Source organism: Rhamphochromis longiceps, linkage group LG17, assembly GCF_057381845.1.
Source record: "Rhamphochromis longiceps isolate RC_006_pf linkage group LG17, R_longiceps_female_GT1.1, whole genome shotgun sequence".
In the NCBI taxonomy this organism is placed as follows: Eukaryota; Metazoa; Chordata; class Actinopteri; order Cichliformes; family Cichlidae; genus Rhamphochromis; species Rhamphochromis longiceps.
Window position 1 is genome coordinate 17,977,413 of NC_140573.1, and position 25,096 is coordinate 18,002,508.

The 25,096-nt window shown below is 39.9% G+C and overlaps 1 protein-coding gene across 1 annotated transcript; it reads right to left on the reverse strand.

The window, feature by feature from the left end:
- Positions 1–34: 34 nt before the first annotated feature.
- On the reverse strand, positions 35–23,150 carry slc5a9 (solute carrier family 5 member 9). Its single transcript, XM_085386868.1, has 14 exons — positions 22,432–23,150; positions 19,086–19,198; positions 18,583–18,654; positions 17,098–17,202; positions 16,202–16,366; positions 16,005–16,110; positions 13,704–13,784; positions 13,243–13,448; positions 10,572–10,707; positions 10,072–10,179; positions 8,808–8,958; positions 4,814–4,982; positions 3,729–3,944; positions 35–1,427 (listed from the first exon to the last, which is right to left on the reverse strand). Exons 1-14 carry the CDS (start codon positions 22,451–22,453, stop codon positions 1,116–1,118), a joined length of 1,962 nt encoding a protein of 653 aa, XP_085242994.1. The 5' UTR covers positions 22,454–23,150; the 3' UTR covers positions 35–1,115.
- Between the last annotated feature and the right edge of the window lie 1,946 nt (positions 23,151–25,096).

Sequence of the window (25,096 nt, forward strand, 5' to 3'; positions counted from 1 at the left end):
AGGTTGCAGACAAATGGAGACAAAGGGAGTTCAATTCAGTTTTATTTATATAGTGCCAAATCACAACAACAGTTTCCTCAAGGGGCTTTATATCGTAAGGTAAACACCTTACAATAATACAAAGAAAATAGAAAAACCCTAACAATCCTATAACCCCCTTATAAGCAAGTGTTTTGGCAACAGTTGGAAGAAAAAAATCCCTTTTAACAGGAAGAAACCTCCAACAGAACTAGTCTCATGGATGGACGGCCATCACCATGTTGTGAGGGGAGGAAAACTGGACGAAAGACAGCCAGTGTCATTGTGGATATAGAGAAAGACTAGTGCAGAACATGTATGAGAACAGTGAAACACTGGTGAGGTGTGCAGTAGGAGTGACCGGTGGGTTTCAGGTCAGTTCAGGGTGGAGACTGGATTACATTTGTTTGAAGGACAAAGTTAGAGTGGCATGGCTGAGATAGTTTTAACAGAAGAGCAGAAAAAGTCCAGAAGTGCATAAAAGGCATGTTAGATATACTGGATAAATGAGAATATAAAAGAAGAAGACTGAAAATTAATACAGAATGTTCACTGCAAGGTGCAAGCCATTCATAAACCTCAAGAATAGAAAGGCGAGACTGGACTTTGCTAAAAAGAAACAACAACAACAAATCTAAAAAAAAAAGCCAGTTCGAGAAAAACATTCTTTGGACAGATGAAACCAAGATCAACGTCTACCAGAACAGTGGCAAAAAACCTACACTCACATACAGACTCTATACTCAGACCAAGTCCTTTGCACTACTTCCTAACTGTACCTGTCAGATGCACTTGTACTCATGTCATAATTTTGCTGTACATGAACAATCACAATAAAGGGCTATTTTATTTTTTCAAGTTGAGCAGATTGAGCTGTACATTGTTTGCTAACAAAGGCAGTTAATGAGCTAACTGGATGTCAATCTTATCTCTCTCGCCTGTATACAGTATACAATAGAGAATAATTAGTTCATTGTTTCATATCTGAGAATCCTTTTTCTGTCCCACTTCTTTCCTGAATAGTTTAGAAAAGTAAAGTTATTAAGAAGAGTAAGAAGTAAGAAAAACAACAACATGTTCAAGATTTCATGACCACATTAAGCAAAGTATCCCCAGAGAAACACGTTAACAACCAGCAGTAGCAGGGCGTTAACATCGCAGACTATTCTCCAGAGTGACTTCTCCTGGAGGAAGTTTCGTTCACTGCTTTGAATCACTGGAGCTGCCGACTCGGAGCGTGAACTAGACAAACCACAAAGCCACAGAACAACTTTCTTCCAAGTGGATTCTTGCAATCGGTCAGACTCTGAGCTGAGGTTAGAGTCCACTTGGTCAGAGGTGATCTGAAGACTTGAGAGATCCATCCGCCGTTCAAGACTATGTCTGGACCACCAGGTCAGCCTATGCAGCTACACATGAAAAGAGACGACGAATGAAAAACAATTATTACAGATTACCAATGATCAAATACATGAATGATTTCAATTTAATTATACATAGTACAATTCAATTTGGTTTGGCTTTCTCTCTTAGGACAAAACAATACAAGTAAAAAACCAAAACAACTTAAACTTATTTAAATTTAAGAGATAAAAATAAAGTTAGTAGCAAACTTAAGCAGAATCAACAGAGAAGTAAAATAGCAGCATTATACACGACTGTATAAGGTTGTGTCGAGCCAATTATGTTTTGTTTGTACTGAAATGTCTGAGTATTTCTGTGCCATCTTTACAGTGGTAGTGTAGTGGAAGCTACCACTCTAGATGGAAACAATGAACTGTTTGCCAGATGGAAGCGGTTCAAACTGAGAATATCCCAGGAGTGTACTGTCTTTGCTGATACCGTCAGCCTCCTTGACTCCATCCCAGTAATGCACTTTGCTGTCTGCACCACTCTGTGCAGCTCTTTCGTTTCACCAGCAGAACAGCTGGCATACCACACTGTTGCATGAGTCATCAGTATATACTCCCGTAGAACTTCAGCACGAGCTTCTGGCCTCCTTCAACTTTCTAGGAAAGAAGATTCTCTTGTAAACCAAGTCAGCTGTGTGGAGAAGGTGACTCCCAGCTACTTACGGTTCTCCACAATGGCCACTATTTCACCAGAGATGTAGTTTCTTGACCCTCGACCTCCTGAAGTCAATCCCCTTGATTTTGATTTGTTCAAGATTAGATCATTTTCCTTACACCACTTAGTTGGCTACTCCCCAACCTCACTATATGCTCATGCTCACTACACATGAGCACTTTTTTCTATGCTCTTTCTACACGAGTGCTTTCTATTTAACATTCACACACACTGGAGAGCAACTTAGGGTTAATATCTTGTCCAAGGATATTTGACCAGTTGCTTTGTGGATGTTGATGCCTTTTAACACAGTCCTCATCTGATGCTGTTGAAGGACAAGTGTGTATTGTCTACTTGGCTAAATGACCAGTCATTCCCCTCCTCTCCTGGTGTCAAAACAGGGAAAGAACCTGTTCAAGATATCAAGCAGTGTAGCATCGTCATCATCTGGCAGCATTCTGATGGTCTTGTAGTCCACCAGTACCTTAAAGCTCTTCGACATACCGCTGGGATTGTCATTTTCTATGGTTTGCTTTGCTTCCCTGATGCTTCTCTGGAGTTTCTCCTGTGCTGTAGGTTCGTCTGTCCCCTGTCCTGAAGGCTGCATGCCTTTTTTTAAGTAGAGCCCTAAAATTACTGTTCAACCATGGCTTTTCAATGAGGAAATAGATTTATTGTTCTTTTTGTTGTATTTTTTTCAGTACAAAACTCTATGTACCCCTAAACTGAACAGACACAGTTTTCCACATAACTCTCACCTGCAAACAATTCCCAGTTTCTTTGATCAAAATAGTCTTGCGCTGTTTTGACTGCAGTTCTTTCAATGCGCACCCACAGTGTATACATTGGGATCAGAATGAGAGGGATATGATCTGATAGTCCGAGGTGCACAGGTGTATGCGCCTTATATACTGTCAGTGTATTTGTATAGACCTAATCAAGTATTTTTTTCAGGTCTGTATGTTTAAAGTAACCCATGATGATTCCAGTGATGAACAATAATAATAATGGATTGGATTTATATAGTGCTTTTCAAGGCACCCAAAGCGCTTTACAATGCCACTATTCATTCACTCTCACATTCACACACTGGTGGAGGCAAGCTACGGTTGTAGCCACAGCTGCCCTGGGGCAGACTGACAGAAGCGAGGCTGCTATATCGCACCATCGGCCCCTCTGGCCAACACCAGTAGGCACTAGGGTAAAGTGTCTTGCCCAAGGACACAACGACCAGGACAGAGAGCCCAGGGATCGAACCGGCGACCTTCCGGTTACAGATGCGATTCCCAACCCCCTGAGCCACGGTCGCCCCAGCCTTAAATGTATTAAAATCTCGCAACTTCAATTTCTGTAGATTAAGAATCCTCAAGGGTTCAATAGTTCATACAGATGAAAGCAAGATTATCTGTTTTGGTGACCCCTAAAGGAAGCAGTCAAAAGAAGGTTGAAATCCACATAATCAAAATGAATTTCTTAACTGCAACTTGGTTACACTTTCCCTTTGCATTTCTTTCTTTCGTTTGTTTTGCAACAGGAATCATATGTTATATGAACCCTGGATATTGTTCAGTAGACACCTTCTGATTACCACTCCAGAGATCAGAATATAAATAAAATATCATAATATAAGGAATTTTCCTTACATTTTCTTTAGGTATTGGGGCAGTGGCCAGGCTTACAGCAACAATGATGAGGCATGTGAGAGCCAACAGGATGAGAGCAAAGTACAAGTAGTGGACATCAGCTAGGACTGCAGGCCGGTGATCAGGCTGACCACAGGAAGGAGGTGAATAGGAGAACTCCAGAACCATTCGGATCAGTCCTATCACTAGTCCAGCCATCAGACCCCAGAATGCACCCTGAGACAGAGGACATACACAACGCGTTAGATGCTGAATAATTTGGAACTGGCAAAGAAAGAAAAAAACCCCAAGTTATTAAGGTTTCTGCTTGTTTTTAAAATTGTGTTTACATATCTATTATTTTCTTTTAAATTCTCTGTCAAAGTGATTTCATACTGCTTTAGTAATGTTGAAGATTTGAGAGGCCCAGTCAACGACTGGTGGTGTTCTATTGTGTATTTTTCTATCCAGTATGTTTTCACTGTATTGGCTGTATTTTTGGGGTCATTGTCATGCTGAAAAATGAAGCTGCTGTTAATCAGATACTTTCAAAAATCTCGAACACCACTGGCTGAAATGCAGCTCCCAGCCATGGCCCGAACCTTGGTATCATCGTAACAGCGTCAGGAAACTTCAACAGTGACTGCACTAAAAAAACGAAAGAGCTCTAAATGAAATTAAGAGGAGACAGGACATATCTCTATATATCAACTTGCAAGAATCTCAAGACTAGGGAATGGCACACACACACACACACACACACACACACTGGAGAGTAGTCTGAGGATGGATTTGCACATGAAAGCCATCCTACACGTCCTCTTCCAATCACAAGATTAGGATAGATAAGATTAGAAAATGAGTACATCAAATGTTTAGCAGTTTGGAGACAAAGCGTTGAGATATGTAGAGTTGGAATAGTGGATATGTTGGATAAAGGATGCTGAATATGGAGCTGCCAGGCAGGAGGAAAAGAGGAAGACTTCAGAGGACATTTGTGAATGTAGTGAAGGTGTCAGTTGGTTTAACATAAGAGGATGCAAGGGATAGAATGACACAGGGACCAATACAATTGAATTGGATTGAATCTGAAGAGGCAGACATACCTGCTCGTTGGCTCGTGGCCAAAAGATAGCCATTAGGAATAGAGCAGTAATGGGAGGTGCTAAAAAGCTGGTCACTGACTGAATATAGTCAAACAGCTGTCCACTATTGGCTGTCTGGACAACAGGAATCCACAGCAGACTAAGACACACCAAGACGAGGATGAACACCCTGAAAACACACGCATTATTGTTATTATCCATCCATTTATTGTCTACTTCTTATCCTTATCAGGGTCATGGAGGGCTGGAGCCTATCCCAGCTACTATAGGACGAGCAGCGTGGTATACCTTGGACATATTGCCAGTCTGGTGCAGGGCTAACACAGAGAGACAAACAACCATTTGACTTCCATTCACACCAAAGGGCAACTTAAAATTTTCGATTAACCTAGCCCCACCAATGACTGTAGAAAAGATGGAAGATATAGATAAGATAGTCAAGATTTCCTGTTTGCAGGAGCTGCCATGCTGCACTTTTGGAGCCAGAGTCGGCGCAGTACACTTTTTTACATAGTCTGACTCCTTCAGCTCTGCTGCTAAAACTGTGACTGACAGTTCATTAAATCAACAGAAAATACAACCACATCACTATAATTAACAAGACACATCTTAACATCTTATAGTTCTATAGAACATCTAACGTCACTCTGTAATCCCTTTTGTTAATTCGTTGCTAGTTAAGTAGCGATGCTACGCACCTGTGTTACTTTTGGAGTCTATATGTTTAAATGATTCCTTAGTTTTCTTTTTTTAATCCTATTTTAGTCCGACTCCACAGGGGCCCAGAGTTACTATTAATAGCACAATTATCTAGAAATCAAATGTTGTCCTTTGAAATTTTAACTGATGATAATATAAAAATGAAGATTTAAACCGTTTCAGATCCATTGCATACTCAGAGCACTCTACAGCGGAAACATGAAAACTTAACTTAAACTCCTTAAAGATGAGGGAAGAGATGGGAACTGGAGAGGTCTCAGGGTCACCAGCTGATACAGTTGCCAAAGGTACAACGAGCGGTTTTGCAACATCTGAGGAAATGTCATCTCTGCTGTGGTACATGGGTTTGTTGCTTCCAGTCAGGGGTCTTTAACCTCATAATCAGGTTCACATGCCTTCTTTTTGACCACCTAAGGTCCTGAGAAACGAGCCTTCTTGCCAGGTGACATTAAGGACTAGGACACCGCTGCTAGGACACTGCTGTCTTATCATACCGATGTTACATTGAGGCCTGGGCAGATGATAGGGCCTGCAACTAAAAGGGCTGTGTGCAAGTGTTATCTAAACTTTGAAACATAATCCAGAACATCAGTTTTGATTATGCCCCCAGACTGTGTCCAAAAAGTGATTCCTGTATGGCAAACACAACCATTGGCACTTCCTCATCCAAGTATTTACTTGTGTTTAAGCAGTATTTCTGTAACTTTGATCCAAGGGTTTGGTGCCACTGCTCTAGAGCTCCTTGATACTGAGAATGATAAGCATTAGCCACTATATGTTTGATTCCTGAGCTCCAAAAGGTAGTAAAAAACTTTGTTAAGGTATTAATGACCAGAGGTGCGGAAATCCTCCTGAGTGGACCAGCTTCTGGGAAACGTGTAGCAGCACACTTTAACATTAGCAGAAATTGATGTCCAGTTTTGTCTTTAGGCAATGGGCCCACACAGTCCACGATCACACATTCAAATGGTTCACTCACAGCTGGGATCAGGTGAAGAAGAGCAGAAAAAACACAGTTTTTTGGTCTTCATACATGTGGAAGTGGGCGGAGTCTTGGTGATTGCACCACTTCCCTGAATGCACTCACGTAACAAACTTACCCAAAACAAATACCATGCTTACTAAACAAAAGATCACGACCAGATGCCATCAACGAGAACATTACCCCAACATGCAAACTTCCCTAGATCCTACCTTATCCACATTTCACCTGTCTATGTCTATGTGCAGGATTACATAAAAAAGAATAAAGTAAAACAAAAAAGCAGCATGATTGGAATACCACATTTAATACTCTCTAGGTCATTTTGAAAATCTGGTGATGCTGTTTGGTCTTACTAATGCCCCTGCTGTCTTTCAGGCACTGGTAAATGATGTTCGCAGAGATTTTCTGAATATTTTCGTCTATCTTGATAACATACTCATATTCTCCAAATTCCTTCAGGAGCATCAAGTTCACATTCGTGCAGTCCTCCAACATCTCTTGGAAAACAGGATATATGTCAAGGCTGAGAAATGTGGATTTTACTAAACATCTGGATACATTCTGGCAGGAGATGAAGACTGACCCAGCAAAGGTTCAATCAGTTAAGGAGTGGCCAACACCTACCTAACATAAATATCTTCAACAGTTTCTCGGCTTTTCCAACTTCTATCACCACTTCAACTGCAACTGTAGTCAGGTAGCAGCACCTCTTACACAGCTCACATCCACTGAAGTCCCGTTCATCTGGTCCCCTGAGGCTGAAGCCGCCTTCACCAAATTGAAGTATCTGTTTACATCAGCACCAGTCCTAATTCACCTAGACACTAAACCATTCATAGTTGAGGTTGACATCTCTGAGATTGCAACTATACTTCTGCCCACCTGTAAGATTGGTTACATTACCTGGGATGTGGAGGAGGCCATTAGCCAAGCTCTTGTGTCAGAGCCAGATCCAAGCTCGAGACCAGCTAATCATCGTTACATTGGGTGACTCTGGACTGTATTCACACCACCTGGTTTTCCTGTCCTGGAGAGGTACGACCACTTCATTACTTAAAAGACATTTCTGTTGGGAGATTTTAGATAAGGATGTCCGGGATTATTCGGCCGCATGCACCATCTTTGCACGGAACAAAAATAAAACTCAACGTCCTTCAGTTCGGCTTCAACCAATCGTCCATTCCCAGTCAGCCTTGATCCCACATTGCTTTAGGTTTTGTTAGCAGCCTGCCTGTTTCCTCCAGGAAGTCGACCATTTTGACTGTTGTTGACAGGTTCTCCAAATCCGAGCACTTCATCGCCCTAAAAAGACTTCCCACAGCATCCCAGACGGCTAACATCCTGGTGGATCATGTGTTTAGCCTGTACGACATCCTGACTGAGATCGTGTCAGACAGAGGACCACAGTTCACCTCCCAGGTTTCGAAAACATTCTGTTCAGCCCTTGGAGCCAAACCCAGTCTGGCTCTGGTTAATACTACTGTAATGGTCCAGGTGAGTCGTCTGGATTTTTCCATGGTGTCCCTGTGTGTCCTCCTCTGGGCAGAGCCCTGGTGAGTACATCTGCTACTTGCACCTGTTGGAGATCCAGGCTAACCTAAGGCAGTATTTAAGACCAGCCCCGACATCTGGTCTTCGCCAGTTCGTAGACTAACCACATGTTAGTGGCAGGACGCCTTTGTCTCTAGTGCTTAGTTCTTTGTAAACTTACCTTGTTCTCTTGTGCCCTTATAGCCTCTTGGATCACCTCTTCCATTGCCTGCAGAACGCATACCACCCTGGACGTTGGTCACCTTCTCTAGGACTCCACTCACAGCCTCTCTCACACAGACTCACTATTCACCACCTGCCTGCTCTCCTACATTCATAGCTCTGCATCTCTGGGTCATTCAGGTTGGACTCACTCCACTCCACTTTATCGGACACTCACCCAGCCAACACTACCTCCCCCACTGCCACTGCCACTCCACTAGTCAAGTAAGCCATAGACTCCATCTGTCTCACCATCCCCCATGTCCAGATTCCACGCCCATTCATTCCCTGTGCCTTAGTTTTACACTCTGTTGCTCAATAAAATTTGTGAGAACATCTTACTTTTGCTTCCTGTATTTGAATCTGTTTGTAGGTCCACATACCAATTCTGACATCTGGGCTCTTCAACCTCATGTTACTAATTTGCTCAATTGAAAACTGTATTTAGGGTAAGTATAGCTTTGGTATTAATGTTGTAGAACATCTGAGTTTTGTATTGGTTTTCCAAAGCATATAAGGTATTCTTGTCAATCTTACCTTCCAACTATCATAAGTTCCAACTCAGAAGCTTTAGGCCTGGCTTTGTGGTAGAGGTCCAGTGTAAACAGAGTAGAGCTGCTATTAAAAATGGAAGTCAGGGATGACATAAGAGCAGCTAACATCACTGCCAACATCAGACCACGAAGTCCTGTGAAGAAGAAAAAAATGATGGCACATCATTTTATAAAATCTGCTTATTGTCAGTTGTTGCCATGGAAGAAGAACATAGATTTTTATAAACTCTCTTAATGCATGTGTTTATCTCTGAGAACATCAAGGCATCAAGATCTGTTCTGGATTATCTCAGTAAAGAGCCATCAGCCATATTGTTCTGTAAACCTTGACTGCAAATCTGTAAAAGACTGTCTATTACTGACAGGGTGAGGAAACTGTCTTCCTGTTGTGCCATCTTCTTGGGATGTGGCCTGTAGCTGACATCGCCCGTTACATGAAACTTGGCCTTCAATTTAGAGATGGTTCTGGGGGCTCATTCCAAATAATGAAGAGCATGCAGGTGACTGCTGATGTGATTTGGTGCTATTTAAAAAGAATTGAAATAAATCGAATTGAACTTGGTTCTATGGAAGACCAGCTCCAGGTTGGTACGGTCCCTATTGAGATTAGTCAAATGTGGCATGCTTGGAGGAGGCACTAACTGAGTGCTGTAACAGGGTCCCTGCTTACAGTTGCTTTTAATTAGGCACCAGTCGCACACCTGATTGTCAGCATCTTGGGTACCAGAAGCTCAAAAGAAGAGTCAATAGCAGAATAAGCTGTTTAGTATTGACAGAGAAGATTGGGTTTGATTCTACTGCTCAATCCATAAATACATTCTCCCTACAATTGTGGCACCATTTAAGGGGAAATAAACACAATTTCAACAGTTTAAGATTTCTTGCCAAGAGGCATTGTTAAAACACAGATATAACTGAGCAAACAAAAATGTTCTTACTTCTTGTGCCATACATGGATAGATAGGTGTGTGTGTGTGTGCGTGTGTGTGTGTTACTATACTTGTGGGGACCAACAGTCACTTGTGAGGAAAGTGCCTGTCCTCACGGTTTTGAAATTTTAAAATATGTTCTTAGTGTCAGGGTTACTATTAGGTTATGGTAAGGTTTAGGCTAAGGGTTAGGGTTAAGCATTCCTTTTTGATAGTTAGAGTTAGGGTAAGCAGGTAGGGAAAGCATTATGTCAGTTTGATTTTTAGATGTCTTCACTAAGATATCAAAATGAGTGTGTGTGTATGTGTGTGTCTTACCCACAGGCATTAGCTCTATTACTAGTTTAGGGTAAGCAATGTTAGAGCAACCAACTGAAGCACCACACACACTTTGACAGATATCTGGATCCACACAACCAACCTCATCTACAAATAAAGAAGAAAACAAAGGTGGGGCTGAAACAAATAACAATTTAGTTTATATTAAATGAGACAAAACACCACAGATGTGTTACCTACAATTACCCACTCCATTAACATGAATTGAAAGTGTCAACAAACGTAAAAATGTGATAATTTTTCCAACGTAAAGTTAAGTGGAGACCTGCTTAGAATGGTGTCATAGTGTAGGTTTGTTGAAAAAGGAGTTGCAAACAATCTCTTTAAACCAATAATAACAATAATAAGAGATGCATCATCTGTTATAATATATATAATAATATCAAGGTAATCAAAATGGTATTATATAAGTATGCATATAAAACAATATTAAAAAACATGTCATATAACATTCCCACTTTGAGAGGTATACTACTGACTTGGGAATAGTGCTTGACTTATCATTCCTGGCATCACAACGAAGAACATAGGGAGCAGTTTGAGATAGCCACCCAACACGCTGCCTGCTTTAGCATGAGACAAAGATTTGGCTGACAGAGACCTTTGGACTATAACCTGAAGAAAAAACACACACCAGCATAAACATATAATCATTTTTATCCATCATTGCATTACACATTTTGTACTTTTGTAATGTTCAACTTTACATTTGCAAACCTTCTATATTATTTATACACAATAAGTAACACAAATATAAGTAATAGTAATAAATACTGTATTAAAATATGCAAGTGTGTGTGCACACAGATTCTAGTTTTAATGATAATAGTAGAGAACTAAACACTCAAAAATGTGATTACACTTCTACAGTCAGTGCGTGCAAACCTCACAAATGCATCAGGTCTCATAAAGCTGGTAACATTAGCAAGCTGTTGAAAAGTTTAGTGAAAGTCTATCACATTCAGAAGGGGAAATGTGATTTTCAGCTGCCTAGCTTGTGGGTTATCTGTCATTGCCCAGTTATATAAGGCTAGTAGAGAACACAGACATGATTATATGAATCAGTTCTCATTTTTATTAATGTTGGTTAATGATTAAGAGTAACTATTGGCAAGCTGGCCTTTACAGGTGTATGCATCCCGGTATCTTAACTGTAGTTCAGATAATGTACTTTTGTATATTCTTGTTGTGTTTTGTTTTTCGTTATAGCATTTTCTGAAATGTTGCTGTGGTTTCTGGTTTGTGAAGTGTCAACACTGTCTCAAAAATGACATTACAATACAGTTAAACACTGTTAATTGTATTGACCAATAATTCTTGTCATAGTCTTTGTAGATGATCTTTTTTCCCTGACATAAACAAAATGATAACTGAACAAAAACTAATGGACAATGACACTTGACACAATTGAGATGAAGATGTACTGGAGAGATTCTCATCTCTCCGATCAGAAGTAATTACGTTTTTTAGAAAAGCAGGATAGGTTTGGAAGTGATGCAATGAGAAGTAAAACAGCGTTATGCAGTAAGAATATTTCATCGCCAAATTACTGTGAGAATGATCAATAGAGGTGATAGTCTCAAAAAACGGATAACAAATAACTTTTTGAGTCTAAAAAATATGTTTGAATTCAAATAAGTAATGCAATTCACCGAAATTTTTAATGTTAAAAAAGGGAGGGGGTGTTTCATATTTAGTGTTGTAACACAGGGACAAAATGACTGTGATCCTCTCTCTCTCATTGTCTACATCAGCTCGTCAAAGTACTCCTTCTTCCTCAAAAAACTCTGTTCACTTGTTTCCATCTCTATCCTTAATTAATGAAACCGTTTACATGTCTGCTCCAGCTCAGTCTCTTTGGCTACCCAACGGATACAAGTCCTTTCCTTCTTCCTTAGTATCACATACAACTCCTTATAAGCATTTCTCTGTGCGGTATGCCGAATTTCCCAGTACTCATGTCTACTTTCTTCATCTGCCTATCCAACTTTTTCTTTGGTAACTTCTTCCTTTGAATACTTTGCTTTACTTCCTCATTCCACCACCAAGTCTCCTTGTACTCTTTCCTCTGCCTACACCCCACTCAGTAAATAAACCCCTCAAAAGTTGTTAAAACATAACCAGATGATGCTCGCCTCCAGCTAGTTTTTCCTAACCCAAAACTTTGGAAGACGAGTGAAGTACAGGCAAAGATTTCCTCACAAACCAGCCTGAATCTATACTCAGAGCAAGTCTTTTCTTTGCACCACTTTTGAGCACTTTGCAATTATTTTGTTCTCTAATGTGTGCCTTTCTCTTATTTCTTTTTATAGATTTCTCTTCTTTTGTATATATATATCCCTCTTGATGATATATATTTACTATTTGCTATTTATTCCTCCTGTCTACTATTTATATTCTATTGTGGTGCAGTTGGTGTGGAGCACCCACAATTTTCTTGTACATGTACAATGACAATAAAGGGCTATTCTATTCTATAGTCCCTGAATTTATAGTTTCTACTCTCACTTCCACATCTGTGACTTTTCTTTACTCATGCTGCCTCTTCCACTTCACCTCTTTCTTTTGGCCAACAGTAGCACAGTTTCCACTGGCACCCTGTTGGCGGACATTGTTAACCTGGGCCACAACCAATCCAGCATAGAAATTTCATTATAGATGATCTGCGTGTTTTATTTGGCCATGTTTTTATGCCTAATGCCCTTCTTGATCCAACTGTTCCCATTTATCTGAGCTTGGGACTGGCATTAAGAGTACACTGACTTGTTAGAAATTAAAACTGTTAAAACTGAGGTTGCCCTAAATATCTTAGCAGCATATCTCTAACTAGAGATATGCTGCTCTAGAGACTCTGGATGGCATTACCTTGGCTATAGCAGGTAATACTCATTTTTGACCAAGTATGCAAATGCTGCCTTTTGTCATTTACATTCAAACCTGAGAAGGAAGAATGTTATAAAGAGTTCAAGGTGTGTTTTGAGGAATTAAAATCAGTTGCATTATTTATTTGTATTGGGACATATTTTTTAGACTCACAAAGACGAATGTTATCAGTTTTTGAGACCGCCACCTCCAGGATCATTCCCACAGCAGTGTGCCGCTACAATAACATTACTACACCATGCTGAATTTTAGTGTAGATCAAATCACCTGATCTGTGCACCAGACCCATGTAGCCAGTACGGTGAGCCCAAACAGTAGACCTGGCCAGGGTAAATCCCCTGTTACAGGGTCTCTGAACATGTGGAAAGCATCACTACGGGGTAAGTGGCAGGTGGTGTTGGGAACAGTCACATTGGGAATACTTGACATGTAACGATCCATAAGGCCCTCATACCAGCCCACCTTGGAGAATGCTGGAAAATGTACAATGACTTTTACAATTTTATAACTTCACTTATTAACTAATAAATATTATGACATGTAGATGTGGAAGCCTTCAGTGAGGATAATTGGATGCAAAGAAACAGTTTTCTATTTTTTGATTGATACTTAACTTGAAACATTTCGGCCAATAACACCTTTTAATCCAAACTTTCAGTACTATGTAAGTCATGTAATTAAGAACCCATGATTGTGTTTGTGTATCTGTATAAGTCTGTGTACCATACCTATGAACATTAAGGCAAAAGCTCCTCCAACCATGATCAAAGTCTGGAGAGCATCAGTGTAGATCACAGCTGCCAAACCACCTACATAAATACAGATTTTTATATTATTGTCAGATTGTCTGTGTTAGGGTAATAGTGTTATTTAGACCGTTTTCAACATAAATAATTGAACAAATTCTTATTTCAAAAACAGTTGAACTAGGTGAGTGTGGCGGGGTGTGGTTTGTGGCGTGGCTGTGGGGGAGGCTGACACACCTGAGCTCGATCAGCTCATCACCCTATGTCAAATGTGCCAGGACCTGAGGTTGATGTTGCTGTTGTTGTTGTCGTGTGGCTGTAGCTGAAATGCTGCAGCCAATTGTTGGGAGAGCAGCAACCAGGAATAAAGAAGTGTGTAAAGAGCAAAATATGTGGTCGGGTCCATCATTCCTGTCACAGTGAGTTACTAAATACAAACTGCACTCTGAGCACTGAACAAACATGGTAACATTTTCATTTTCCTTAAAATCATAATTACAGACACTTTGAAAAACAGTAGATGACAATGTTTTATCGTCACCCCTTGTTGACTTTAAGTTAGCATTTAATACAATTGTTCTCCAGCAGCTGGTGAGGAAACTCAGCTCCCTGGGTATCAGCACCCCCATGTGTAACTGGCTGCTGGACTTCCTGAATGTTAGTAACAGAGGGAAACAGCCTCCATCACACCCACCCACACATGCAGTGTCTTGGGGTACAGGTGTGTCACCAAGGTGCAGGGGAGGGATTCCTCCTCTGTCACCTTCTGGCCTCCTGTGCCTCATTTTTATTCCACAACATAGACATCCACATTACTCACACTCTCATAACACATACATATAGGGCCTTGGGGGTGGGCGTGCTATACGGCGTCCAGAGGATGGTCTGTGTATTCAACCTCACCTCTGGTGCCCACCTCTCAATTTAAATGCATGTAGACACTGAGGGTTCTCGGGCCGTGGCGTCACCTGCTGCTCTCTGGCAGCCCCTCCCATGTTTTAAATGCACTTTAGAACAACACGCAGCAACACTACACATGAGAGAGAGGGAGAGGTATGGGGTCTTCACACTCCCGTTCTCTCCGCCATCGGGGCAGGGGGCTGGGGGCTGGGAGGAGGAGTTGGCCATCTGTTTGGGGTCTGGGATGCTGGGCCTCCCTGCTGCTGCAGGACTGTCCCCACCCCAGGGAAAAGGGTAACTTCTCCTGGGTCTTGGGGCGGATTGCCCCTCTGGGGGCAATGGTGCCAGGACCTGGGGTATAGAGTATGTTTGGCGAGTGTCAGTGTGTGTACAGTGTCCATTTTTGTTTGTCTCCACGCCTGCGGGATCGTCACTGCAGCCCCCTGTGGCTTCTGCACCGTGGCTGCTGGGTGACCCCACATCTGCTTTTCCCATGTGCCGGGGTCAGCAAACTACTGGACTGGTTAGGCACAGCTCATTTTTTCACAACACTGAATGTGACCATGGGCTACTGGCATATTGTCTTGTCTGCAGAGTCCAGGAAAAAATAGGCACTTTGCAGCGCCTCATGAACCGAGTACTGCAACCGCACACTTTGTATACTGACGCCTATCTGGAACACATCATCATCCATAGTAACACCTGGGCGGAGCATATTCAGTGGTTGCGGTCCTGGATTTCCTGAGGCAGGTGAAGCACATGGCCAACACAAAGAAGTGTGCGGCTGGACGGAGGGAGGTACAGTATCTGGGGAACCACTTGGGACGTGAGAAACCCCTGCTCTTAACTTCTCCCTCCGTTTTGTGCTGCGGAGCAGAGGCCTGAGGGCCATTTTGCCCTAGCAGGAAGGGGGGTTGACTGCCCTGTGGTTTACATCAGGTGGGTATAATATTGTGGAAAAGAAGTGTCTGACGATCCCATGGACAGTCGACTCTCTTCATTACTAACTCCAGAAAGCCCTTTGCTTAGACACTTGGATTAATGTCTCCAGTGTTGTGTTTGGTACTCATCAGCATCATTCCTCCTATAGTATATTATAGTCTTGTGATATTTTGTTGATTAAAAATTGATTAAACCAAAAAGAATTATGATTAAAAAGTTTGACATTTTGGTCAAGAGACTAACTAAATCAAAATTTGCTGGGATACTGGGATACTGCATGTGGGATAAAAAAAAATTGGTTCTCGTCCAGAAAAACCCATCAGATAAAAAACTGATGTAATTTATTTTAAATGATGGCAAACAGTTATGCTGTTGAAAGCTTGCACTGACATAACTTTTAACATTAATACTAAAAACAGTCAAAACGTGTTTGTGTTTTACCTGCCACAGTGTAGACAGCAGTCACCAGCAACAGTATGACTGTAGACAGATACAGATTCCACCCAAATGACACCTGGATAAACAATGCCCCGGAAAAAATGTCTGTCTGGGAAACACACACACACGCACACACAGGTAATGTGGCTACTGTATCATATTAAGATCATTTATGTATTTGAAAAAAAAAACCCTCTTACTGATATTTTGGTGAAAATGTAGAGAATAAGTGACAGAACAGACATGTATATGCGTATCCTCTGGCCTCCAAAGCGTTTGGCCAGGTATTCAGGCATTGTTACCACTTCAGCAGAGATGTAAACGGGGATAAATATCCAACCCAGAGCTACCAGAACCCACGATGCCTACAGAAACACACAGAAACACAAAATGTTGCACTGAGCCATTGTCCGTATTGTCAAAAGTAAATATAACAGTTGTTCATGTTTTTCACTTTTGGACATTGCAAAGTTTTAAATAGCATAAATGAAGAAGTACCAAACAAGCGTCTACTGGGAGTTTTCGCCCTATTTACATAGCATATCTAAATCTTTAGTCTTGCAGTGATCCAGCTCGGACAGTCGCATATTTAGATAATTGAATACAACCTGTTCATAGTCAACTAGTGTTAACTGATTTAACAGATTTTGGTGTAAAAAGAAACCCCAAAACATATAATGTTACAACCAACACAATGAAGATGTAGAAATACTCAGAGCAACTCTTAAAAGTTGCATTGAAACCGAAAGCAATAGTTAAATGAATAATTTCTGTGGTGCATGTACACATAGTTTTTCATTGTTGTTCTGTCTTATATCAAGGCTGGACTACTATAATTCCCTGTAATCATGTTGTCCTAAATGTTTTCTGAAAACCCTTTAGTTGATCCAAAATACTTAACTGAGAATACTTCCAGGGACAAGAAGGAAAAAAAATCATATTTCTCCCATATTAGCTTCATTGCCACCCGATTGAATCACAAACTGATTATGAAATGATTGTCCTTACAAAGAAACTACTGAATGATCATGTTGTTATTTTAAATCCTGCATGCAGTGCCCAACAGGGTGTCTGAGTGTGTGTGCGCATCTCTTACGTTCCATTCAAATCCCCCAACAGCGATTCCTCCAGCTGCTCCTGTCCCTGCTAGACCAATAAATAAACCACTGCCAACATTACTGGACATCAGAGAGGCTCCAATCTGTAGTGGAACAGAGATAATAGACAATAACAACAAAAGCTTTTAGAATACTTACTTAAAATACTTACAACTACATAATAACATTTTTAAATGACAGCCTGTGACTGCACTTTAGTCATATTTAGTTTATACAGAAAATCAACACAATTCCTACCATAACTTGAAATATCAAATGTTATAATTTAGTATTTCTCATTCTTATTTTAATTTTAACAAAGTTTTGTCTTCAGTCAGTCTCCAGGGTGGATGTCAAGAGATTTATTCTAAAAGACACTTCTTCAGCTGAGAGTCAGAGAGTGGAGACACACATGCTGCAGTTTTTACTTGCAAGGGCGGTCACAGAGCGCTCACATCGGAGTGGGGGCCCTGTGAAGTGCGCTCTGTTACCGCTCTGGTCTTTATTTATATACAAAAGTAGGTGCATTCGTTTATCACATTGGAATGTGGATGTGTATATGTGTGTGTGCGTGTGTGCCAGGAGAGGCTTCTCTACCTGGCACGAAGTGAAACTGCTCATTAAGCTCTTATCTAGCACTAATAGGTACTGCTCCTTCCCTGCATGATAACGGGTAACTAAAAACAGTCTGAGTTATAAAGAGGTCCTCATGCAGTATTCTATCATATGCAAACTTATTTTATTAAAAGTCTATACTGACTACTAAGAACAATTTTCTATTGACAGTGGGTTTTACAGATGAGGATTGGGGCCACTGGGAAAAAAAAGTCGGGATGTCTTTTTTTTTTTTCAGAATTCTGAGAAAAAAGTCAGAAATCTGACATCCCTTTTTTTCAGTGGCCCCAATCCTCTTCCATAGGATTTCCAGTTTTCTAGTTATATATTTAAATTCATGTTGTAAATTTTCATTTTGTATATTTGTTTATTTTTTGGTTTTGTTTAGATTCCAAGTCTTTACCGTGTTGCAGTGGATTCAGGGGCAGTGTCATTGAGACTGGCAGCGTTTTTCTCGGGCCAAGAGGAGAGGAGAGCTAAGCTGGAGACATGATGACTGCAAACAAACCAGGCCCTACAGCTTTTAAACCAGAATGAATTTGTATTACTTTTATATATCTTATCATTTACTCAAATCTTCTAATGTTATGATTCTTTTTCTTAACTTTTATCATGTCTCCCTATGTTTTTATTTCTTTTGCTTATCTTAATTGTACAGCACCTTGGTCAACAGTTGTTGTTTTAAATGTGCTATACAAATAAATTTGACTTTGACTTAAGTCTGTTGTTTATTGTAAATAGAAAGTCCCTTGCATTAGAACATTGGCTGTGTGTGTGTCGTACAGGGTCCTCATAGCACAGGCGTGTGACAATCGATTTGAAATCAAGAGCTTTATATGATGCACAACAGTCAATCGTTTGTTACTCACAGGCCACCAAGTCACTGAACGACCAGCCAAGAAGTACCCCCCAACAGTGCTACGATTGACACGCATTGATGACTATAGCAAGGACAAAAGAAAAGATTAGAATAATACAGTTTTAAAACAACACCAAAGATTGATCTGGTGCAAAATATAGTAAATACATTTACAATCATGATGCACATTTCTACATCAGAAAACTCAATTAGCTGGGTCAAAAAAAATCTGTTTATTTTTTGCAAGGATGAACTCTCTGTAGAACATCCAAGAATCATTTTCTAGTAAATGGAGAAATGCACTCATAATGACTATAGTTAATTAAACACGTAGAAAAAAACATGTAAAAATAATTTTATTTTTCTATATAAACATGTTTAGCAGGGACTTGTACAGAACTTTCTTGTATGTTTTACACATAAAGGAACAAACAAATCAAGCTTAAATTAGCTTTGGTATAAACTGTTTAGTGATTCAAATGTAAATATGAAATTAGTTTAGTCTCTTCTTACCCAGATTCCAACCACCATGACAATTATAAAGTAGACAACAACAATAGCAATGTCAGCAGCACCCATAGTGAGAGCTGTGCTGGGAGCCGCAGTGGTGGGCAGGGGGCTGCCATCTGAATATAAAATAGACAACAGAACCCCTGTGTGGTGAGTAAAGTAAAAGCAAGTAAAGCAAAATTTTATTTATATAGCACCTATCAAGATAAAAATAAAAGAGTGCTTCACAGAAGCTAAAACATAAAAAGAAAAATTAACCAAAATTAAGTTTAAAAAGACGAGTTTTTAGCTGTTTTTTAAAGAGTCCACAGAGATCAAGCTGGTAGGGAGAGAGTTCCAGAGTCTGGGGGCCACAGTTACAAAAGCTCTGTCACCTTTCATTTTCAGCCTCGTGTGATGGTCAACCAGCAAGCCCTGATCACATGACCTCAGGGGCCTGCTGGGGATGTATGGATGTAAAAGATCACTGATGTATGCCAGTGCTTGTCCATGCAGAGCCCTGAATTACAGAGTCATAATCTTAAATTCTGAATTTAATGGGGAGCCAGTGCAGCTGGGGTGTGACGTGGGAGTACTTGGAGGAATTGGTCAGAAGCCTCGCAGCAGCATTCTGAGGGCTTACTTAAACAAGTGAACAAAGAATTACAATAGTCCAAACGAGATAAAACAAATGCATGAATGACAATTTCAAGTTCCGAGTGTGACACAATGGGACTCAGCTTGGTAATGTTTCTTAAATGATAAAAACAGGAGCTGAGTCAAAAGTAACACCAAGATTCCTAATAGAAGATTTGGCAAATGTTGCAAGAGGACCTCATTTTTCCATAACCTTGGGCACAAATTTATCGGGAGCACAAACAAGGACTTCAGTTTGCTCCTCATTAAGTTGAAGAAAGTTATCAGCCATTCAACCGCTAAAGGAGTCTATGCACCTATGCAAAATCTGTAGCTTGGAAACATCTTGGGGCTTAAAGGAGATACCAACCTGGGTAGCATTTCCTTCTTTTAGATAGACAGATCATAACCACTTTAAACAGAATGGATTAGATAAAGTTACATTAACCCTCCTGCCATCCTTTAAAAAACTCACACCCATCACCCTAGGGACCATTCTCAGCCACGCCATAAAAAGACCATATATCCATATTTTATTCCACTTTAAATTAGCCAACCTTGTAAAACTACTTCTCCCTGAAATATTCATGTAAAGTTTTAATTATATTTTCGTTGTTTTAACCCTTCAAATCCCAGTGTTATTACATGAGCGCCCTGTGTTATAAGCCCCAAAAAACCAAAAAACGAAACTAAATATTTCCACAAAAAACCAGTTGAAGTAATATGTGATTGTCATTATAAGTAGGCCTTTAGATGGACCAAAGATTGGCACCAACATACATTTTGACCTGCCATTATTTTTTTTGCATTTTTTTTGCAATTTAAAAATTAAAACTTCAAGGCCCTGAGTCTTCATTGACATCCAAGAAAAGAAGAAAAAATAAAATCATATGATGATAATTTGGGGTTGAAAAATAGCGTTTATAATGGAAGTCAATGGGCAGAAAATGATCCCCAGGGTGATGGGTGTGGGGATTTCTGCTGCTCAGCCATTTTAGGCTGATTTAAGGAATTCACACTGTGAACATTGACAGGTAAAAACTATCCTGTGGCAAGTTTGGTTATATTCCACTGAACACAGTGGAAATGGCAGCCATTTAACACATAGCAGTGGCACAAAAAGGTCCCAAGAAGGCAGGAAGGTTAATGAAATATAATTTCAGTACATTTGTTTCTTTTGGTTAAATTACGTTATTTACCTGTATGGGCTTTAATTTATTTTTCAGGCCCCTTAATTATGTCACCTTCTCACATCGGAGGAATTTTAGGCCAATGTTCTTTACAGTGTTGTGCTTCAGTTCATTGAGGTTTGTGGGCATTCATTTATGCACAGCTTTCTTAAGATCTTATCATAGCATTTCGAGTTGGGGTCTGGACTTTACCTGGGCCATTGCAATACCTTAATTCTTTCCTTTTGTCAATCTGTGGTGTGGTCTGGGGTGTGGTGTCAAGGGAGGCCTGCCGAGGATGCTCACTTTGCTCTCTAGGGAGGTCCATGTGGTAGCTCTCAGCTTCCCCACGATCATTCCCAGCTGGTGTTGGACTCCACCAGGGCTGCCCTTTGTCACTGATTTGATTCATAATTTTTATGGACAGACTTTCTTGACGGAGCCAGGTGGTGGAAGGCTTACAGTCTGGTTGGCTTAGAATTGCATCTCTGCTTTTTGCAGATGATGTGGTTCTGTTAGCTGCATCAAGTGGTGGCCTTCAGCTTACAACGGAGTGGTTTGCAGCCAAGTGTGAAGCATTGCAATGACACTTAGTGCCTCCAAATCTGAAGCCATGGTCCTCAGCCAGAAAAGACGGGAACTTGAGTATCTTGCAGTCTTGCTCAAAAGTGAGGGGAAAGCAAGAGATTGACAGATGGATTGGGGTGGCGTCTGCAGTGGTGTGGACGCTGTGCCTGTCATGTTGAAGAGAGAGCTGAGCACAAAAGCAAAGCTGTCGTCTGGTGCCTGTGTGTGTGTGTGTGTTTCCTCTACTCTGACTTCCTCTGATCAAAAGTAAAAGTAAATTTTTAATTGGTAATTGCAAACTGGCCATGTTGTGCTTGTAGATAAAGTCCTATGAGTACACAGAATAAAGTATTTCAGTATTAAATTATACAATGCTATACAAAGGCCTTTTAGTCAGTTTGCAAATCCTTAAAAAACCCAGTCTGACAGCTTTCACTCCTACACAAGTAGATACACTGTGGTGCTTGAAAGCTTGTGAGCCCTAATAAAAGAATAAATACATAAATAAACAGACGTAAAATACCTGCATTTAAAAAATGAATTAATATGCTTTTTTGAGGGAAATGATATAGTGCAGTCCATTAAGTGGATGAACTGTATGAATCTATGCTTTGACTGTAACCAGTGTGTAAAAATGTTGGTAGATATTATTGAAGAAGTCTCAGTACTTTAGACAGTGTAAATGGTAAAAGTAATCGTTTTGAATCTATTCCACTTTTCTCCAGCTTTCTTTGGTTTCATTGTCCTTATAATAACCCTCGGTCAAAGGTCTTTAAAGAAAAGATTAAACTATTGTGGTGACAGACTGTAGAGGTTGAAAGTAGCTAAATTAACTGTATAAAAAACTCCTGGACTTTAAGTGTTATAAGCTGCTTCTCTGATTTTCGTTGACCATTTCATGCTCTGCAAAGCTGCATACAAAACTATTTTTGTTTCCAATTAAATAAAGCGTTCTGTATATAGAAGAACAAATTTAATTAAAACAAAAAAGCTTTTACCTGTTGTAAAACTGGTAGACATGTTGATTCCACTCTCCCAGACAATGATCACACAACGTTTATTTTACAGTTTTTCATATGTATGAATCCTCTGACTGAAAGTTTTGTTTTTCCTTCCTCTGAACCTGACAAAGGTATGTGCATCTGTGCACTCAGTTGGTCAATGATTAATAAGTTCGTTAATGAGACTGTCAAACTCCACTGGTTAGCTATTATATCTTGACAACAGACATGCGTATCTATCACAGGTCAATTGGGATTACCTATGGTCTCTATGACACAAGAAAACTGGTGCTTTTCCCGAGGAGTTCGAGTAGAAAAGTGCCATATAAGAACTAGTCCACTTCCCATATTTTGAACCTGTCTGTTGCATGGTACTTTGTTATTCCTTTGCATCCTACTGATGTTTAACTGAATAAAAATTGTTTGGGAGTCTGGAAGCATCTTGTACTTTTATATATCCTTTGAGCATAATTGACTCAGGAATGGCTCTTCCTGCTTGGTAACGCTAGTCTTAGCAAGTCTGATGTGAATTGAAGAACCTGCAACTAAGCATCAGTAAAGTGGGGAGTTGGTGCTGGATTTCACAACTTTTATTGAAGTTGCTTTTTTTTTCTTCATTTAAAAAAAAATAAAATAAAATAAAAAAGACACAATAGTTACTTATACAGCGGAATTGCAGCTTTTGACCAGAAAAACCTGTTTTATGAGTTTGCAGTGACCAGCAGTGTTGGTCAAGTTACTTGAAAAAAGTAATCAGTAACTAATTACTGATTACTTCCCCAAAAAAGTAATCCCGTTACTTTACTAATTACTTATTTTCAAAAGTAATTAATTACTTAGTTACTTTTTAAAAACACGATTTACAACCTGAAGAGGTGATAAAGCGATAGATCTTTCAGCCCAATTCTACTTTTTCTACATAATCCATCATACAAAATGTAATCAAATGGAAAAGTCTTTTTTTTTTTAACTTGTTTTATCAGGTTTTTTTTTTTTGACACTGTAATTTTTATTGATAGTTTTGTCACAGTTTAAACATAGACATGTTTTGCATTACAGGAGAAATAACCATGCAAGCACACAGTCAAAACAAAACAGAACTAAAGCGAACAAAAGGTGTGGGTGCCAATTCTAATCAACTACCGTATGCATGCCTGCCTTTGCTCAGCAGCATACATACTCCAGCTTATATATGTACTTTTATACAGGCATGCATCAATAGATATACAGAGTCATAGACCTTAAATGTTTTGTTCGTTCATTAATTTTCCTTGGTGCCATACAATGTCCACTTCTCCCACTTAGCAACGAAAATATCTTCCTTTAATCTGAGAATGTAAGTCATTTTTTCCATTGCATAGATTTCTCCAACAATATTTAACCAGTCTTTTGATGAAGGCGGATCCAGTTTGTACCAGTTTCTTGTTATAGCTTTCTTTGCAGCTATCAATAGGATTTTTGTCAAATACAAGTCGTCGTACAGAACATACTCTCTAATATTCCCAAGATATACAGTTTTAAAATTGTGTGGTAATTGGTAGCCCAAGATATTGCCTATTACAAGACTCACGTTCTTCCAAAAATTATGCAGTTTCAGGCACTCCCAAAACACGTGCGTATGATGTGCTTCCATGTTACCACATCTTCTCCAGCATGGCAAACTGTCTTGAGTCTGTTTACTTTTGATTTTTGGTGTAATAAAGAATCGAGTAAGGTGTTTCCACCCAAATTCTCTCCAGCATCTTGAGTTAGTCGTTGTGTTCTGGGTTTCACACATATCGTTTTATCAGTTTTAATCTTTTAACTTTATGCATCAAGCAAAAATTTAATTATATGCAACATTCTCTGACTTCAATAAATTAGTTTAACATTTAAACCTATTTTCTGCACATTCCAGCACATAAAATAAAATATTTTTTTTGTTTACACTCACTCTTTCAAATAGATGCAAGTAAAACACAGCAGAAAGTAAATAAAGTCAAAGACTAGCGGTCCTGTTGCTCTATTTTCACCTATTAAGCAGCACTGCGGTAGGCGCAGGTTTACCCTGGTGCAGGTGTGCCGCGGTCAGTTGAAGAATCCGCGACTTTCTCTGCGAGTTTCCCATTACGTGGTAGCGCACTCGGTGCTTGCTTGGAAGTTTAGGGGTTTTTTTCGCTGTAAAAAGAAGTTTTCTTCCCACGCACGATGGACGCTAATGTTTTTGTCACTTTTTATGGAATCAAACTCAAAGTAAGGTCAGTACTTTAAACGCTGCACGCTCATACTCTCTCCCACAATCGATATGTGATCCATTGTTGATCTGCACACAGCTGTTGTCACTAACGGCGCACTCGCTTACGTCACTGTCGTGAGACATTCTCGCAAAAAAAATCACGGTTTTAGTAACGCAGTAACGCAGTGTTCCTACGGGAAAGTAACGGTAATCTAATTACCGTTTTTGCAATAGTAATCCCTTACTTTACTCGTTACTCGAAAAGAGTAATCAGATTACAGTAACGCGTTACAAGTAACGCGTTACTGCCCATCTCTGGTGACCAGTGCCATCTTCTGAAGTATGCTTTTGTAGTCTGCACTACATCAGTTTTGTTTTCATTTGTTTTCCAAAAACTGGAAATGAGTCTTGAACTTGAGAAAAAGTTAAAATTCCTGTCAACATCCA